This window comes from Phoca vitulina, unplaced genomic scaffold, assembly GCF_004348235.1.
Source record: "Phoca vitulina isolate PV1807 unplaced genomic scaffold, GSC_HSeal_1.0 scaffold20, whole genome shotgun sequence".
NCBI lineage: Eukaryota > Metazoa > Chordata > Mammalia > Carnivora > Phocidae > Phoca > Phoca vitulina.
Window position 1 is genome coordinate 12,844,613 of NW_022589723.1, and position 14,245 is coordinate 12,858,857.

At 38.2% G+C, this 14,245-nt stretch overlaps 1 protein-coding gene across 2 annotated transcripts; it reads left to right on the plus strand.

Moving 5' to 3' along the window:
- The first annotated feature begins 103 nt into the window (after positions 1-103).
- On the plus strand, positions 104-13,560 carry TRIM69 (tripartite motif containing 69). Of its 2 annotated transcripts, XM_032417902.1 has the most exons (5): positions 104-659; positions 2,293-2,526; positions 3,293-3,315; positions 3,398-3,522; positions 13,003-13,560. In XM_032417902.1, exons 1-5 carry the CDS (start codon positions 630-632, stop codon positions 13,542-13,544), a joined length of 954 nt encoding a protein of 317 aa, XP_032273793.1. In that variant the 5' UTR covers positions 104-629; the 3' UTR covers positions 13,545-13,560. The 2 variants fall into 2 exon arrangements, with proteins under 2 accessions (XP_032273793.1, XP_032273792.1); XM_032417901.1 differs by lacking the exon at positions 104-659 and having other exon boundaries at positions 2,086-2,526.
- The last annotated feature ends 685 nt before the right edge of the window (positions 13,561-14,245 follow it).

The window sequence follows — 14,245 nt, forward strand, 5'->3', positions numbered from 1 at the left end:
TGCTAGATGCTGTGTAGAATATGGACGTACAAGATATTGCTCTTGTTATAAAAGTCTTGAAATTTAGTCAAGTTTAAAATGAATAAAACAACAGAAGCAAGATAGTCTACTATTGAGAGCTAAATTTTGTCATATTTGTAATTCATAAATATTTAGAATTTCAAAGAATATTAGAGAAAACTGAAATAGGGGATGTATGGTGAATGAAAGCTTGAATTGGGAAATCATTTGCATTTGAATGGGCAGAAGAAAGAAATGAGTATCCTAAATGATAACAATGTAAGTAAAAGTATAGTTAGTGAGAACAGTATAACTAGAGTAAAAAATGTAATCTTCTTCAAACCCCTGTAGTAAGCCAGTAAGAGCATAAAACTAAGTTTTTCTGCTGCTTTTTATTTTCTTTACAATTCTTAGAAGAGACAGGAATTATGACTTAGGGGAAAGGAAAGACTTGCAGCAATAGCTCACTTTTTTTTCCTCACACCCTGGGGCTTTAGGAGAGATAGCCCTATGGTCCTTCATCTCCCAAGTTAGTGTGGGTTAATTCTGTGTGGTATCCCCAGAAGGAGCTCACCATCCATCAAGGTCAACTGGAGGCAACCCTGAAGGACCTTCAGTCCCTGAAGAATATGCAGAAAGACGCTATAGCTGCTTACAAGGTGAGAAGCAGGGTAGAGGGGTTATGAAATAGAACTGAAACACCTTCCTTGTAACTTCAGCTATATGAGTAGAAAGGTGCCTGTACGTGTATTATCAATACACTAAATGGCACCTGGGCTATAGAATTAGAAAATAGACACTGTAGGGTGGAAAGAAATATAGCAGGGAAATAAGTTCTCAATGGTTGATCAACAGAGAGAGCAGACTGACCTTTCCTGTTACAGGCTGATGCTTCTGAAGGCTCAATCACTAGGTGATTGTTCTGAGGTTGAGATCTGTCTGATCTTTCCCTTTATATATGGCAAAATAAGGGATTTATCAGAAAAATCCACTAAAGATTGTTATGTCCAAAGAAATACATTTCTTTTCTTTGGGTTTATAACCAGGCTACCTCTGATTGAAGGTCTCTTGGATTGCTGGTTTTTTACCATCCAATTTGATCTTTCCTAGCTTCCCCCAAACTAAATAAACTATTGCCTAGAGCTTCACAGGAGCTCTAGGAGAACATTAATAGTCAGAAACTTGGCAAAGCAGTCCCTAGGTTATGGGGCTAAATTGGGGGTTCTATTTCTTCACTAATTATTCTATGGAGGAGAATCTTCTCTGGCTTTTGGCATCTGGAAGAAGAAATATGTACCATGAGGGAAAGAAGAAGGATAGATGGAAATAATGATGTCTCCAGAGAATGTTGTTTCTGTTGTAAGAGTTTCCAGTTCAGCTATTACAGTCAACATTCATTCACTCAAAAATTATTTATTGAGTGGGTAAGGTATTACACTAGATACTATATTACACTAGGGTGGGAGACGGATTAATGGGACTAAGTAATCCCATTAATAGCAATAAAATGACAACTGTGATAATTAGTATAAATGAAAATAAAGGGTACCATGAGAACATATACATGAAGAACTAATCTAGGCTGAGACCCAGGAATTGTTGCAATAGAAGTACCTGAGTACATGAGCATAAGAAGTTAGTTTTGGTGAAATTGCTGGGGATGATAAAGTCCTGGGTGATTAAGAGAATGAGTAGATAAAGGTGGGGATCACTAGAAATGAGGAGGATAAGGATCTGAGAAGCCTGGATGTCAGAAGGATGTTGCAGTACCTTAAGAAAGGGGTATAGCAGTTATCAATTTCAGTGCTTCAGACATTGTCCATCTCCTGTTTCTTCTATATTGTCCTGGCAGTGGAAGTGGCATCCCCCCAGCTCTGATTTCTAGATAAGAATAGTTCTTTCAGCCTCCTTATGGCCCCAGTTTAACAGCATCACTTGGTAGACATCACTTCTGGGTAGGAGGGTACTATCATTCATTCTAGAATGTTTAATTAACCCCACAGCCTTATTTAATATGGCATTGGTTACCACCCCCAGTACTGCAATAGGTACCTAGAGACCACTTTTGACTATTTCATTCCTGAACTATTATAAAACTAACTGAGAAAAACAAGCAAGTCTCCCAAAGGACTCCTACTATTTAATATAGTTGAGTGATAATACTCAAGAGCCATTTTAATGCATCTTCCTGTTATGGTATTTCCCAAATTGTATGAGTACTGGTGGTGTGGACCCCCATCCCCAAGTGCTAGTCTCAGTAATTACCATGGTGATGATCATGGAGGTTTCCAGGAAAACAAGCTACATCTGCAGCAACACATCTCCTTGGAGTTTCTAAAGCTACATCAGTTCCTGCACGGCAAAGAAAAGAACATTTTAAATGAGCTCCGAGAAGAGGGGAAAGCCTTGAATGAGGAGATGGAGCTGAATCTGAACCAGCTTCAGGAACAGTGTCTCCTAGCCAAGGAGATGTTGGTGAGCATCCAGGCACGGATGGAACAGCAGAATCCCTTCGACTTTCTCAAAGTGAGACTCCCTATCAACATAATTATGGGTATACTAGTTGGGGGAAGAGGGTTAGAAAGATGTAGAAGCAGCTTTTCCCCACCAGGACGGGGAAAAAAACCTACTGTAGTGCTCTTTAGATTCTCTGGGAGAAAAGCAGAAGGCTACTTTTGCCTTACACTCAATAGGAAGCTTTATTTTCACCTTCCTAAAAAAGATAATGCCATTAATAATGGTATCTATTAATATTTTTATATTTATTCATAAAGAACTTTGAAGGTTTATTTCTCAAAAATAAGAATGTTGCAACCTGATTTGTATCTTAGACTGGCTTTCAACTGACCTATTTGAAAGGTGTTTGCCAGTCTTTACTACCTGAAGCTTGACCTCTAAAGTGTCATTGATTATCACCTCAGCAATCAGAAGTTTACTTAGCCAGAGTAAGGAAAAGTGGCTTTGGGACTGGAAGACCTATAGTGGTTTTCCATTGAAACCATGTAGCAGTATAGGCAGAAATGGCCTAACTATTAATTTCTCTTTTTCCATGTAAAAGAGAACTCTAGAAAATCAGAATAAGATAAAGCCAATTTGTCCTGGGTTAGATGAAGGATACCTGATCAGAAAAGGCATATGGAGGATGGGAAGAGTTGGTGGTGATGGAATGGAGACATCTGCACAGGATCCCAGTATTTATGGTCAAATTCTGGTGGTGGCCAGTATCACCAAAGAAATTTCTGGTGTTGATAAGCAGGCATCTAACTTCTTTATTACTCCTTTCCTCTTCTAGGATATCTCATCTCTCTTGGATAGGTAAGTGTTTCTGTATGGTATTAATATCTTTCCTTCAGTCCCTGGAGGATGTCTAAGAATAAATGATTTATGTCCCCTTCAGCTTGGAACAAGGAATGAAGGTGCTGATGCCCAGAGAGCTTATCTCCAGAAAGCTGAACCCAGGCCTGTACAAAGGTCCCATCCAATACATGATGTGGAGGGAAATGCAGTTTTCTCTCTCTCCAGGTATCAGTGGGTAGTGGTTATTGGTTCCTGGGTCTCCCAGGAATCTATGTTCCTTCTGTGGGACCTCTTCTGTGGCCCTAATTAGTACTACAGAGTTTGGGATGGGGGAAGGGTGGAGTTTAGCCAAAAGAAGACTATGGTATGACTTCAGTCAGTATGACTGAATTTCTTCTGGTACCATGACCTAAGAATTTATGACTTTTCACTGGTAAATAGAGTCTGATGTGAGAATTACTTCTCAGCCTATGATTTTGTTTCATTGTTCTATCAAATGTGACAACCAGTTATTTTATCCTGTTTTTATAAATCAGTTATATAAATCCCTGGGCTTCTCTGTCCTGAACGAGGAGGTTACTGTACATACTCTTGTATATAATAGAGTCTTTATAGATCCTCTTGTGTTTGGTGTTCATAATGTAGAGTATAACTTTTTAGGAGACTGTTTAGAGATCTTCAGTGCTTCAAAAGAAAACCAATAATTTCAATAGATGTGCCGAATAAGGACACAAGTTTTTGTTTATCCTGCAGATACCAAGGGACTGAGCTGGAGAAAAGAACACAAATGACAATTTAAGAACATAAAATAAAGTTCTAAATAATATTTATTTATTTTTTTAAAGATTTTATTTATTTATTTGACAGAGAGAGAGACAGCAAGAGAGGGAATACAAGCAGGGGGAGCGGGAGAGGGAGAAGCAGGCTTCCCGCTGAGCAGAGAGCCCGATGCCACGGGGCTCGATCCCAGAACCCTGGGATCATGACCTGAGCCGAAAGCAGATGCTTAACGACTGAGCCACCCAGGCGCCCCATCTAAATAATATTTATAAAATAAACTTCTAAATAAAGTTTTTTAATATATTTTTTAATTCACATAGAATCATTATTATTGTTTGTAGTTACTGATTTAATGAAAATCAAATTTGTTCCTGTTAACAAATATTCCAAGTAATTGACATTGAAAACACAGTTTTGCTGAGGTTTAATTAACATAGAAAAAAATATGCCAATTTTAAGTGTACAATTTGATGAGTTTTGACAAATGTATCAACTTCTGTAAACATCTCTAAACGTTTCTATCACCCCCAAAACTCCTGCATATCCCTTTGTAGTCAGTTCCTGCACTCTCTCCCTAGCCCCTAACACTCACAGATCTGCTTTATTTCACTTCAGTTTTCTAAACTCTCAAATAAATGGAATCATACATTATGTAATCTTTTGTGTCCGGCTTTTTTCACTTAGCATAATGCTTTTTGAGATCTACTTATGTTGTTGCATATATCAATAATCATGTTTTATGGATACATCACAGCACAGTGAATCTTTTTCCATCATCTTATTTTTAACTTGTTAGTGTTTTTATATTTTAAGTGCACTTTATGTAGCTAGCATGTAAAGCCTGGTGTTTTTTTTTATCCAATCTGACAATCCCTTAATTAATTGAGGCGTTTTGACCACTGACATTTAATGTTATTATCAATATGATTGGGTTTAAATCTAGCACCTTGGTATTTGTTTTTACTCATACCATCTGTCCTAGCTGAGGTAGTGTTTGTCAGGTTTCCCACTATAAAGTTACTCCCTCACCCCTTTACACTTTGGAAGGAAGTCACTATGCACAGCCCACACTTAAGGAGTGTGGAGTATCTACATAAATTATTTGGAATTCTTCTGCATGGGAGATTTGTTTCTTCTGGCTGGTAATTTTTTATTGAGTGCCATAGATGATCAATTTTACATTGCTGTTCACTGGATCTTGTTGTAATCCTTTAAGTTCTACTGGATTTAACTTTGGCATGTAGTTAAATAACCCTTTTCCTTTTGACACTTCCTTTAAGCTTTGTTGAGGTGTTTAAGCTTTGCTAGAGTGGTTCAAGAGCAGTCTTTAATCTAGGGCTAACTTAGCCCATTTCCTAATGTAATACCCTTCTGAGTACTCTGCCTGATGTTCCACATATTACAACATTTTCCCATTATGGCTGGCAGGATTGAAAACTATTGCCAGACTTGTGTGAGAATCCCTTTGTAGATATTTGAAAATCTTTGTATAGCTCCCTCTTCTGTGTTGCTCTACTCTGCAAATTCTAGCAGTGTTCAGATCACATGAAGTTTTTCTTCTTGTATTCTTCACCCTGTAAAATCAAAGTTCACTTCTAGCAATCATTTAAAGCACAAACTGATTTTTCTTTATTTTTGGTATAAGTCTACATCTAAGAAAATCAAATGAGATTCATTTAATCTATGGCTATTTTACTAATAATGTAACTTTGGTCAAACCTTGGTAAAATATACTTCATACTTTTATTTCTAGATCTTTGTTTATTCTTTAGGCTCATATTTTCTCCATTCCTGCCTTATAATAGAAGTTATTGATTCAGGGTAGAGGCTGGTTCTTTTTTAATAAATGGCCTGATAGTGAATATTTTAGGTTTTGTGGATTGTATGTTTCCACAAAACTTAACTACTTAACTGTCATTGCAGTGAAATGGCAACCATATACAATGTGTAAATGAATGGCTGTTAATGTGTTCAATTTTCAATTAATGTGTTCAATACAAATTTATTTACAAAACAGGCATCAGGCCACATTTGGCCTGCTGGTTGTAGTTTTATCAATTCCAGTGTAGGAAATAATTCAATTTTTTTTTTAAGATTTTTATTTATTTTTTGACAGAGAGACACAGCGAGAGAGGGAACACAAGCAGGGGGAGACGGAGAAGCAGGCTTCCCGCTGAGCAGGGAGCCCGATGCTGGGCTCAATCCCAGGACCCTGGGATCATGACCTGAGCTGAAGGCAGACGCTTAATGACTGAGCCACCCAGACGCCCCAGAAATAATTCAATTTAAAACACTTTAATATATTTCTTTTAGTCGTGTATCAGTAAAATATTACCGAAGTTCGTTCATTCATTCAACACACTCTTATAGAGAGCCTACTATGTGCTAAGCACTAAGTTGGATTCAATGGATATAGAAATAAAAGACACAGTTTCTGTTCTCAGGAATAAGGAGGCTAAAAGACCAAAGTAGAGTCTATACCAGCTACCTAGGTGAAAAGTTATTAAGAGCTAAGCCAAAGGCATAGGAACACAAATGGAAAATAAAGAATAGATTCTAGAGACAGAATTTCAGAAGCTGAAATATACTGGACAGGAATTGGTAGTAGGGGATAGAGAAAGGTAATGTCAAGGATAGAGCTATAGGAGATACAGATTTTGGAGGGGGTTGAGGAGTTCAATTTTGGCCATGTTGTGTTGAAGGACCTATAGGAAAACTAAGTGAATATATTCAAATGGGTAACTATTCTAACGAGCTCAGAAGAGAGGCCAGGGCTGGAATAATCAGAATGATGGGGTGGCTGAAGCTATTGTTGTAAATGAGATTTCCCAAGAAAAGTGAGAACATACAGTTAAGGAGGGAGCATCTTATATAAAAATAAAAAAAGGGCAATGAAGCCTCCCAAAAAGATTGAGGAATTTTGGCAAAAGAGGTAAGAGGAAGACCAGGAAACAAAGTTGACAGAGAATCTAAGGAGAGACAGTGTCAAAAAGAAGGGAGCATTCACTCATGCCAAACGGGAAGACCAATTTAGAAAATGATTGGAGGGGTACCTGGGTGGCTCAGTTGGTTAAGCATCCAACTCTTGATTTTAATTCAGGTCATGATCTCAGGGTTGTAAGATCAAGCTCTGCATTTGGGTTCCACGCTGGGCGTGGAGCCTGCTTAAGATTCTCTCTCTCCCTCTCCCATTTTACCCTCCGACCCCCCACCATCTCTCACCCGCTCTAAGAAAAAAGAAAAAAGAAAAAAGAAAAAAAAAGAAAATGATTGGAAAGAGATATTTTTAACAGGAATTGGGACTTTGGTAAGGGCAGTTTTATTTTTTTATTCAAGATAATTAACGTATCGTGTGTTGTATTAGTTTCAGGTATACAATAAAATGATTCAATGATTCATATATTTCTCAGTGCTAATTAAGATAAGTGTACTCTTAATCCCCTTTATCTATTTCACTCATTCTCCCACCCATCACCCCTCTGGCAACAACCAGTTTGTTCTCTATATTTAAGAGTCTGTTTTCTTGGGATACCTGGTTGGCTCAGTCAGTGGAGCGTGCAACTCTTGATCTCAGGGTTGTGAGTTCAAGCCCCCCATGTTGGGTGTAGAGATTACTTAAAAATAAAATCTTTTTTTTTAAATAAAAGGTTTTCTGGTCTCTTTTTTCTTTGTTCATTTGTTTTGTTTCTTAAATTCCACATATGGGTGAAATCATATGGTATGTTTTTCTCTGACTTATTTCATTTGGCATTACATCCTCTAGATCCATCCATGTTGTTGCAAATGGCAAGATTTCATTCTTTATGGCTGAGTAATATCCCACTGTATATATACCACCTCTTTTTTTATCCATTCATCAACCAATGGACACTTAGGTTGGTTCCATATCTTGGCTATTGTAAATAATGCTGCAATAAACAGGGGTGTATATATCTTTTCAAATTAGTGTTTTCATATTATTTGGGTAAATACCCAGTAGTGGAATTACTGGATCATATGGTAATTCTATTTTTAATTTTTTGAGGAGACAACATACTGTTTTCTATAGTGGCTGCACCAATTTGCATTCCCACCAACAGTACACGAGAGTTCCATTTTCTCCACATCTTCCAACACTTGTTATTTCTTAGGTTATTGATTCTAGCCATTCTGACAGGTGTAAGGTGGTCTTAATTTGCATTTCTCTGAGGCTTAATGATGTTGAGCATCTTTTCACGTGTCTGTTGGCCATCTGTATGTCTTCTTTGGAAAAATGTCTATTCAGGTCCTCTGCCCATTTTTTAAATTGGATTATTTGTTTTTTTGTTGTTGTCTAAGTTCTTTATATATTTTGGAAATTAACCCCTTAGAGGATATATCATTTGCAAATATCTTTTCCTATTCAGTTGTATAAGTTGTATAAATTCTTAATATACTTTGGCTGCTAGGATTGTGAGTGTACTGGTGTGTGTGGTTATCTTTCAGTGGGGCAATTTTAAAAGAGTGGAATGTGTAGAAGTTATATTATGAAGGGTTCAGGAGTGATTTGGAATGAAGCAGTAGTGAAGTGAATAGATCACTCACTAGAGAAGCTTCACTAAAAGGGAAGATGTGAATGTGGCAACAGAGTCAAAAGAAGACTTTTAAAAACATTTTATTTATTTTAAGTAATCTCTACACCCAACGTGGGGCTCAAACCCATGACCTCCACATCAAGAATCACATGCTCTTCCAACTGAGCCAGCCAGGCACTCCAAAAGAGAACTTTTTAAAACACAGTGAAGGAGGGCGCCTGGGTGGCTCAGTCGGTTAAACGACTGCCTTCGGCTCAGGTCATGATCCCAGGGTCCTGGGATCAAGTCCCACATCGGGCTCCCTGCTCTGCGGGGAGCCTGCTCTCCCACTCCCCCTGCTTGTGTTCCCTCTCTCGCTGTGTCTCTCTCTGTCAAATAAATAAAATAAAATCTTTTAAAAAAAAAATAAATAAATAAAAAATAAAACACAGTGAAGGAAAACAGCCTATAGAAAGGCAGAAACCAATGGTATAAGACAGGGGATAACTGATGGAAGTAGGGAAGAGCAAGTGCGATCTAGCAGAGAGAAGTATTGACTTTCCTCAGTTTCCTCTGAAAATGTAGAGGAGATAAAATGGTAGAGGCAAACAATTTTATCGGATGGAACTTGCAGAATGAGTGGGAAGAATTGAGGGATTCCTATAAGATGTACTATAGTCTCTTTGTGAAGCAGGAGGTGAAGTCATCTGCCTGGCAATAAGGAAGGAAGTGATGGAACAGAAGTTTGAGGAGGGAACTGCAGGTCTGAAATTGCTGTTGTGAGGAACTGGAGAGGGTCTGATTGGGAAATGCAGGAGTTCTAGGCGGTGCTGATGGTCAAGCACAGAGTGGAAATAATGAATCTGCAGTAATACCTACATGTATAATTTTGTGATTTTCCTCCTGCAATGGTCAGGAATTAGCATGTGAATTTTGATAGCTAGATAGATCCAGGGTTGGAGAGTTGCATGGCAGATGCTGCAGATACAAGGATAAAAGTGATAAGGTTATTGGCAATAAAACTGCCAATGCTAAGTGGTTTAGGGAAGGATTTTAAGCCAGGAAGCAGCCAGATTAGGATAATAAGGAGAAATAAGGGACCAGAGTCGTTAATGAAGTCAAGTAATGGTTGTAGGGGAGATGAGAGTGAGAAAATAAAATGTAAGAGAATGGGATATCTGAGTTTAAGATTTTAGAAAATGAATAGTTCCCAATGACTACAAGGTCCAGAATGTGGTCATTAATATGGACAGCTGAAACGTAATGGAGTCAAAAGTCACTAGCAGTAAAATCAAGAAAGCAAGAATGGAAAAATGGCCATATCCAAAAGATAGTGAAATCACTTGGGATGATGGGCTGGAGTTGGGGTAGTGGAGTAAAGTTAACGCAAAGTACAGAGAGTACAATGAGGAAGTCTGTACATAGTAACATCAAATAGAGATAGAGGATAATATGAGGTGGAATGACAAGAGCCTCAAAAGAAGAGTGATTTTTACATGAGGATAAGGATTTGAGTAGGGGTCTAGAAATGGCAGTGGTGGCTCCTGGATCTCTGGCTCTGAATTTAGAAAATAGTCTCATGAACTTTTCAAGTTGTATTTTTTGGAGAACAACCAGTCAGACTTCTGTTACAGTAAGATGGTGATGAGAGAATTCTGTAAAGCGACAGTGCAGGAGAGTTATTTAGGGAGGGAGTTCTAAAGGGCAGAATGGAAAGGGATGGGTGGGAGCAGTGGGAGGATGGGTGAAGGTAGAGGAAGCAAAGAACAGAATAATGGGGATAAGAGTACATAAGAGGATAAATCATTGGAAGGGTCTACATTATGGGTTTTGGCCAGGGAGAACAGGAATATGAGGCATGGTGGAATTAGTTGGGTGTCAAGGATTCAGATGGAACTCTAAAGTTCATTTATTTATTTAATAAATAGTTACTTGAATGCCTATGAACAATTCCAAATTTTGAAGGTATGTGAGGAAACAAAACAGATAAAGTCCCCACCCTCCCAGAGATTACATTCTAGTGGAGGAAATGGATAATGAAACAGTAAATAATTTCACATAGTGATAACCACTGTCAAGCAAATCAAGCAAGGTACATTCAGTAAGTAAGTATTCATGAGAAAAAATAAAGTAGGAAAAGGGTACAAATAGTGATGGATAGATGAACATGCTATTTTTGATATTAGCAAAAAAAAAGTCTTTGAGGAGTTTACCCCCCCCCCCCCCAAGTTTTACTATGGACATTGCCAAACATACAGAAAAGTTTAAGGAATTTTATAGTGAACACTGCTATACCTACCCAGATTCTATCACTAACCTCTCACTGAACTTGCATGAAGAAAGGCTGGAATAATATAAAGGAGGGAACCATATGGGGAAAGAGTGTTTGAGGACAAGGAAAGAAACTGTAAAGGCCCTAAATTCTGAATGAATTTGGTACATTCAAGAAACAGCCAAAAGGTAAAAGTGATTGGATCAAAGTAAGTAAGGGAGGTATGTGTTAGGAGATAAGGTCACAGAGGTAGGTAAATCATGTAGGTCCTGTTTGCTCTGTAAGGACTCCAGATTTTATCTTGGGTGTGATGGAAAACATAAGAGTGTGTTGAGTAGAACTGGATGATCTCATTCATATGGCAGAATAGGATGCAGATGGGCAAGAGTAGAAACAGAACAGTTAAAAAGCTATTGCAATAGTTCCAGGCCAGCAGTATTTGTGAAAGTTATCTATCTGTATTCTGAGTAGGCTCAGAATATATTTTAAAGGTGGAGTTGACAGAATTTACTGTTGGACCGAATATGGTATGAAAAGAAAAGAGGGGAGGCAAAGCGGACTTCTAGGAATCTTTGGAGCCAGGGCAGGCTGAATTAGCTGGAGGTATGAGAGGCTTGGTGACAACAGCAGACTGGGGTTCTAAAAACGTTGGTGAGGAGTTGGACATATCCAAAGAAATCCCAGTCCTCACCTTGGAAAGAGCAACAACCCAAGGCAAATGGGGATATGTGAGGGAGGGAAGATTCAGCCTGTATGAAAAAAGTCAGGATTCTACAAAGTCTCTTATTAGAAGAGAATTCATTGGGATGATAAAAAAGACTCTGGATTCTCTGGGAAGAGAAAGTTGGACTGGACTGATCTCACTTCCAAGGATAAATAAATTCATTAACAACAAATATATACATATATGTATCTGTGTCCCTTACGTGAACACATAGTTTTTTTGTTTCCTTTATCAAATTTTGTGCCAAGGTTTGATTACCTTACACCTAAAATTTGTGTTATCTCTTTGCTGATATGCTTCCAACATCTCTTCATTTAGAAATTTTTTACACTGCTGCCCACTTACTTGTCTAAACCAGTGCTAGACAAATAACCAGTGATGAAGAACCAGTTTTTAAAATCTCAACCTGTCATGGACTGATATATTTGTGGAAGACAATATAAACTAATTACCCGAAAAAGTAGAATTAAAAAATATTACAAAGTGCAAGCCCAGTTGTTTAATTATTAGATCAACTGACATAAAATTACTCTATCAGATTGTTATGAAACTTTCTAAGAGCAGGGCACCTGGGTGGCTCTCAGTAGATTAACTGTTTGATTCTTGATTTTGGATCAGGTCATGATCTCAGGGTCATGGGATCCAGCCCCAGGTTGGGCTCCTCACTCAGCGGGGAGTCTGATGGAGATTCTCTCCTTCTGCCCCTCCTCACTCACTGTCTCTCTAAAATAAGTAAATAAATCTGAAGGAAGGAAGGAAAGAAAGAAAAGATTCTAAGAGCTTACTCTTAATTTCTGTACTATTTTGTCCCAGATTGGTAACCACACATTCTGATTAGCAGTGGCATAAACCACTCCACATCTCAAAAGTCCCATTATCTATTAAACCAAATATAAATTTCTCACCATTGTCTTCTAAACCCTCTCAGTTAGCTCAGACTTACCTGCCTCTAATAGGCAAGCCCTTACCTTCCCTCTCACTATGTTTAACCCATTCCTTTTTGCCTCTGTTTACCCAATGCATCCTGAATACATTTCATAACTGAAATACTTATTGTCTTTAAAAGGTTTTCCAAGGACAAACTTACATAATCTTTATGCCTTCGGCATTTGCATTTTCTTAAATTTATTAGTACAGACTGATATTATTTGTATTGTTTTCTTTGTTTTGGAGCATAAATTGCTTCAGAGTAAAGTCAGATTTGTACCACAAATTAAAAAATGTCCAGAATATAGCCACATGGGTATAAAACAATAAAAAGTATATAAGTAATTACTTGTCTAAGAGTATATGTGCATGGGAAGATAAAGTACTGATGTCTGTGTAAAAACTGTCTTTTATTATGGGAATTTGCATTCATCCCTTTTCTTCCATGCCCTGCTGTCTTTTCTTACTAGGCCTATCTTCATTAACTCTGGACCCTAAAACAGCTCACCCAAATCTGATGCTCTCCAAAAATCGAACCAGTGTGTGGCATGGTGACATTAAGCAGGTAATGCCTGATGATCCAGAGAGGTTTGACTCAAGTGTGGCTGTGCTGGGCTCAAAAGGCTTCACATCTGGAAAGTGGTATTGGGAAGTAGAAGTAGCAAAGAAGACAAAATGGACAGTTGGAGTCGTCAGAGAATCCATCATTCGGAAGGGCAGCTGTCCTCTAACTCCTGAGCAAGGATTCTGGCTTTTAAGACTAAGGAACCAAACTGACCTAAAGGCTCTGGATTTGCCGTCTTGCAGTCTGAAACTGACTAACAACCTCAACAAGGTGGGCGTATACCTTGATTATGAAGGAGGGCAGGTGTCCTTCTACAATGCTAAAACCATGACCCACATTTACACCTTCACTAGCACTTTCATGGAGAAACTTTATCCCTACTTCTGCCCTTGCCTTAATGATGGTGGAGAGAATAAAGAACCCTTGCATATCTTACATCCACAGTAATTAGTCATGCTATTGTGTAAATTCAGAGTGTTATTAAAGAGGTATTAAAATAGTTTACCAGTCTCACTGGTTTCTCTTCCCAGTTTATGGGGAACTCTGGAATAATGAAGAAAGGATTCGCAAACTAAATTCCATTCTCAGTGTCTTAAGTGGATTTCACTGGAGCTTTTCAAGATATCCTTCCACTTCTCTGGGGTCTTCTATGACAAAGGAGCCACTCTTCATGAGAATGATCATCATGCTATTGTTACTGGAGCAAACTGTAACTTCAGTTTGTGATGCTTGGAAACCCTTTCCAAACGTGTCCCGAAATTCTATTATGCTGTCATTATTCTCAGCACAAGACTCTTAATAGATAAATTTTCAGATGTGTACTCTTCTTCCTATTTATCTTTTATTTTTAAAAGATTTTATTTATTCATTTTGAGAGAAAGAGAGAGCACAAGCGGGGGGAGGAGCAGAGGGAGATGGAAGAGCAGACTCCCCGCTGTGCATGAAGCCCAACGAGGGGCTCAATCCCAGGACTCTAGGATCATGACCTGAGCCAAAGGCAGACAGATGCTTAATCAACTGAGCCACCCAGGCACCCCCCTATTTATCTTTTAATATAAATTTTGCAACACATTTCTTTTCTAGAACTTGTTACTGTAATTTAAAAAAAAAAAAAAACTGTCCCAGAGATTTATAGAAAAAAAATAGGA